The following is a 6000-nucleotide window of genomic DNA, read 5'->3' on the forward strand; positions in this document are numbered from 1 at the left end:
CTAAACCTGCAGTAGCAGGATGAAAGGCGGGATGAGAAAGATAACACATCCATCTCAATGAGGGAGATCCCATGTGGTTCCATTGTCAGGGTCAGAAAGCCCATGATAAAATTCACTTCGGAGGCTGTCACTGACTTTGGACCCAAGTGTTTCCATTAATTCCCCCATTTGTTAGGAATGTTAGGAGTGGGCGGCACGGTGGCACAGTGGTTAGCACTGATGCCTCACAGCACCAGAGACCTGGGTTCAAATCCCGCCTCAGGCGACTGACTGTGTGGAGTTTGCACGTTCTCCCCGTGTCTGCGTGGGTTTCCTCCGAGTGCTCCGGTTTCCTCCCACAGTCCAAAGATGTGCGGGTCAGGTGAATTGGCCATGCTAAATTGCCCATAGTGTGAGGTAAGGGACAAATGTAGGAGTATGGGTGAGTTTCGCTTTGCCGGGTTGGTGTGGACTTGTTGGGCCGAAGGGCCTGTTTCCACACACACTGTTCAGAGTCCTGGTGAAAGGTTAACTCTGTTGCCAGATGCTGCCTGATCTGTTGAGTATTTCCATCATTTTCCATTTTGATTTCAGATTTTCAGTATTTGTGTTTTTCTTTATTTCTGTATCATGAATTAATAGTGTTTATAACCTTGCTTTCATGATAAAACCAGAAGAATTGGTTGATCACAGTCAGAAATAGTTCCCTGGATAGGTTTCCTCTTTGTCCATTGTGGAGGGCCACAAATAAGGACCCTGTCTTACAGCCATTGAAGTACGTGCCAAAGTGTAGTCACTGCTGTAATAAAGCAAGTGCACTAGTCAGTTAATGCATAGCAAGCTCTCACAAACAGCAATGTGACAATGACCAAATCAGCTGTGTCAGATGTATAATATTGGCCGGAGCACCAGGGAAAATTCATCTGTTCTGTTACAAACAGTGCCAGAAGACTTTTATATCCACCTGAGACACCAGACGGGGCTTAAGTTAACTAACACTTTCCTCTCCCTGGAGATGGTGAGGAAGGGAAATAATTGGACAAGTTGACCTTAGAGAGTTATTCACCTTTCACACCACTTCACCAATGAAGTGCTTGGCAAGAAGGTCTATTTGGGGCATTCTTGACTCATCAGTAATTAAAGCCGTTAAGTGATCAATTTATTGCTACTTAAGGGCCACAATTTAGCACCTTCCCAATGACTTGCCTTCTCAACAGGCAAGAAAAGTGGCTGATTTCACGACTGGGCCGACAGAGTGGCATGGTGGTTTAGTGGTTAGCACTGCTGTCTCACAGTGCCAGGGACCTGGGTTCAGTTCCAAAATCAGGTGATTGTCCGTGTGGAGTTTGCACATTCTCCCTGTGTCTGTGTGGGTTTCCTCCGGGTGCTCCAGTTGCCTCCCACAATCCAAAGATGTGCAGTTTAGGTGAATTGGCCATGCTAAATTGTCCAAAGTGTTCAGGGGTGTGTAGGTTAGGTACATTAGCCAGGGGTAAATGTGGAGTAATAGGGTAGGGGAATGGGTCTGGATGGGTTACTGTTCGGAGGATCGGTGTGGACTTGTTGGACCAAATAACCTCCACACTGTAGGGCTTCTATGATTCTGTTCCATTATCACAGTACATATCTGCTGAGGTAGGAGTTCCTCCATTTACTGGAATATGGAGGCAAAGATAGGGATCGAAGGGATAGCCTGTGAAAGTTGCACCTCTGCCCTTACCTCCAAATCTCCTGATCCTCCTCTCCCCACAACCTTCCCCCCCCCCCCCCCCCCCCCCCCATGAGAAGCAAATGGAAAAATGTCCTACCTTCTCACTGTTGGATTCCCTGAAGAGTAGGTCTTCACTAACTGTCTTTAGGACCCCAGAAACTGCCAACCTGTCGTTGGCCAGCAACTTCTGGCAAGCTGGGATACCACCATCAAGCCTCAGAAGCTCAGTGGTCAGTTCTTTAAGAGGTTGATGAATGCTTGCTCTGGCATGCTTTCTCAGCAGTTTGGAGGGGGAGAATGTCAGTTGACACTTAATGTGCCTGCCCCACACACACTGTCTCATGACCTTCATCTGAAATGTAATACCCTCAGCAATACTGCATTCCATCACTGTTGCTGAGTCAAAGTCCTGGAGCTCCCTCAATAACAGCACTCTGGGCATATCTGCACAGTAAGGACAGAAGTACTTCAAGAAGGCAGCTCACCACCACCTTCTGCAAAGCAAGGACTGTGTAGTAAATGTAGATTTAGCCAAAACACCCACATCTAATACCTTTCAAAAAAAAATTCCTGAATCAATTTTGTGATGATGTATTTCTAACTTGTTTCAGGCATGATGTGCTGCTTGCCAAAGGTGGGGCTTATGCTGAGATGTGGATGAAACAACAGCAAGCTGAGACAATGGACTCAGCATCTGACACAGAAACCAAAGACAAGAGTACTGAGAAACTGCAGCCACCCAGCAACAAGGGGAACTGAAGTCAAACCTGCACTGGACTAGGACCCTGACCATTGTTATTCCTCAACGCAAGGCCCTCAACGTATTGAGTGTGCTTGGTCAGCACAGTGTGCCACGTTGAAAACACTGTATTTGATAGATGGAATCAGTTTCATATTGTTAGAGTTTCTAAGCATCTTTGATCGGAAAAAAAGGTCCCAGTGATTTCTTTTTAGGGTTTTTCTGTCGGGTGTAAAACTAAATGATTGCCAAGTTCCTAAACTTACTACTGCGTTGGATTGGATCTTAATGTGCGTTATGATGAGGAATTTCTGTGATCTTATAATTTGGGCCAAATTTGAGGTATTTGTCAAAGCTTATTAATGACAGGAGGAAGTGAAGGATGGGCCATATCCACATAATTATACTTTATCAAGTTTTATCAATGCTCCCTTATAGTCTTCGTTGATTTCTGTCTCCTTAGTATCTGACTATTGTGGTTCTAACTGTCGAGACCAACGTAATCTCTGATCATTTTCATGGCATGTGCAGATTTAGCTGATCTCAGTCAGGGTAGAACCTCATTTCCCCTCAGACAAAGGGGTCAATATCTGACAGCATTTCCATCTTTTGATTCCCATACTTTAACACTTTACAGCAAGTGCATAGATCCAGGTGCTCAGAGGAGGAACAGATGGTGACTCCACTTTTGAACTGACATTAATTGAGCAGCCTTCTCGCTGAGGAACAGTCTGGGTTGCAGCAGAGCTTACGACACAGCAAGACACAAAACCTTTGGAGGAGAAGGAGAGAGCATTTCAAATATGAAAAACTAACTCTTCGTAACCGAGACAGAATCCATCAAAAATACAGCTGGGCCAATAGCTGTAAATGAACAGTACCACCTGTTCCATTCCCCGCCTAAACAATCCTTCTGTTTGAAGTTAATGGAAATGAACTTCAGGCATGCGGTATAATGAGACACAGGACGCCACCTGCTTTGTACTATAACCCAAGCCAAATGTCTGCTGTGGCCATATCTGTCATTGTAGCTGGATCATTCACTGATCCCCTAGCACTAGTGTCTTTCTCATAGGCCTTGCTTTGTAAGCTTAATGCACAAGGCTCCATTTTGTTGTAGCTATTGGTTTATCTCGGTATAAAAATCATATAATCATTATCATTGAGGTTTTCCTGGTATTGAACAGTGATGTGCTTTAGTTCTGACAGAGTACCTCTCAACAGAGAAGGATTTACATTCAGAGTGTATCTTTTAAAACAATTTGCATGTGATCAAAAAAGTTCCAAGGTGTTTCACGGGATCAGATTAAATTTAGCACTGAGACACACAAAGGGATATTAGAACAGTGATTAAATGGTCAAAGAGGTATATTTTATGGCATGTCTTAATACAAGGAAGAAAATCTAAAACCTTAGGTCCAGGCAGTTGAAGATTTTTTTTTAATAGTAGTGTGATTAAAGTCGTTGAAAGTGCAAGAAAACTGAATTTGAAAAATCACTGGTGTTTGAAGACCTGGGGGAAGCTAGTTATATCGCAGAATGCTTCAGGTGTGTTGAATTACTAAGGGTCAGAACTTTACTCTTAACGCAAACACATCTCCTATAGAGGTTCCACTCAGTCATGAAGGTCTACAGCACAGGATAAGGCCCTTTGGCCCATCACATCTGCGCAGACAGCAACAACTATCTAACTATGCTAATCACATTTTCCAGCACTTGGCTGAGAGCTCGGTGTACCTTGGTAATGCAAGTGCACTTCTAAATGCCACTTAAGCGTTATGAATGTTTCCACCTCTCCCACTCTTATGTGCAGTAAGTTTCAGACTCTCACCACGAAGGAAAGCAATGCCATGAAACCAATGCTCAGATGAAGATTGTATTTGTGGTGCTGAATTCAAGCTGAATGAAATAGTGGAGGGGAAATTAGGTGTCAGCTGTACAGACATCACAAAAGATCAAAATCAGTCTGTTGACTGTTTCAAGTCACAAAGCATGTTTTCCGGGGGATCACTTTCAGGGTGAACTGTTTGCTGTGTCTGGGAATGTTATCTGAGTTATTTATTTAATTTTTTGATAAATTGTTTATTACATTACTTTGAGAAAGTGAGGACTACAGATGCTGGAGATCAGAGCTGAAAATGTGTTGCTGGAAAAGCGCAGCAGGTCAGGCAGCATCCAAGGAGCAGGAGAATCAACGTTTCGGGCATGAGCCCTTCTTCAGGAATGGCTGAAGAAGGGCTCATGCCTGAAACGTCGATCCTCCTGCTCCTTGGATGCTGCCTGACCTGCTGCGCTTTTCCAGCAACACATTTTCAGCTATTACATTACTTTGTCTAGCAATTTTACCACTTTATTTCCAGCGCTCTCTATGGCCTATAGGGGCTATTTTCTACATGTGAGCCCACTTCATGCCTGGAAAATTATTTGAATTGAATAAAATTGAACAGAATGAGCTTTATTGTCACATACTTAAATGAGTACAGTGAAAAGTTTACAGTCGCCGCATTACAGCTTCATAGAACATAGAACATAGAAGGATACAGCGCAGTACAGGCCCTTCGGCCCTCGATGTTGCGCCGACCGAGTCCTACCTAACCTATACTAGCCCAATAACTTCCAAATGCCTATCCAATGCCCGCTTAAATGAACATAAAGAAGGAGAGTTCACCACTGATACGGGCAGGGCATTCCATGAACTCACAACCCGCTGTGTGAAGAATCTACCCCTAACATCTGTCCTATACCTACCACCCCTTAATTTAAAGCTATGTCCCCTAGTAACACCTGACTTCATTAGCGGTAAAAGGTTCTTAGTATCTACCCTATCTAAACCCCTAATCATCTTATACACTTCTATCAGATCTCCCCTAAACCTTCTCTTCTCCAATGAGAACAGCCCCAAGTGCCTCAGCCTTTCCTCATAAGATCTTCCTACCATTCCAGGCAACATCCTGGTAAACCTCCTCTGCACTCGTTCTAAAGCTTCCACATCCTTCCTATAGTATGGCGACCAAAACTGCACACAATACTCCAGATGAGGCCTCACCAGAGTCTTATACAACTGCAACATGACCTCAGGACTCCGGAACTCAATTCCTCTGCCAATAAAGCCCAGTACACCATATGCCTTCCTCACAGCACTATTTACCTGGGTGGCAACTTTCAGAGATCTGTGTACATAGACACCAAGATCCCTCTGCTCATCCACACTACCAAGTAGCCTACCATTAGCCCAGTAATCCATCATCTTGTTATTCCTACCAAAGTGAACGACTTCGCACTTAGCTACATTGAATTCCATTTGCCACATTTCCGCCCAGCTCTGCAACTTATCTATATCCCGCTGTAACCTACCACTTCCTTCCTCACTATCCACAACTCCACCGACTTTTGTGTCATCCGCAAACTTGCTTACCCAGCTTTCAAGTCCTTCCTCTAGATCATTTATAAAGATAACAAAAAGCAATGGTCCCAAAACAGATCCTTGTGGTACACCGCTAGTAACTGCGCTCCAAGATGAACATAATCCATCAACTACTACCCTCTGTCTCCTTCCAGCCAGCCAATTCCT

General features: G+C 44.1%; 1 protein-coding gene across 1 annotated transcript in view; it reads left to right on the forward strand.

Moving 5' to 3' along the window:
• abcb6a (ATP-binding cassette, sub-family B (MDR/TAP), member 6a) overlaps positions 1 to 4583 on the forward strand; it is a 254471-nt gene extending 249888 nt beyond the window's left edge. Inside the window, exon 20 of the mRNA XM_060828218.1 lies at positions 2302 to 4583. Coding sequence (XP_060684201.1) covers positions 2302 to 2449 — 148 coding nt within the window. The 3' untranslated portion in view covers positions 2450 to 4583. The remainder of the gene's footprint in view (positions 1 to 2301) is intronic.
• The last annotated feature ends 1417 nt before the right edge of the window (positions 4584 to 6000 follow it).

This window comes from Hemiscyllium ocellatum, chromosome 7, assembly GCF_020745735.1.
Source record: "Hemiscyllium ocellatum isolate sHemOce1 chromosome 7, sHemOce1.pat.X.cur, whole genome shotgun sequence".
Lineage (NCBI taxonomy): Eukaryota > Metazoa > Chordata > Chondrichthyes > Orectolobiformes > Hemiscylliidae > Hemiscyllium > Hemiscyllium ocellatum.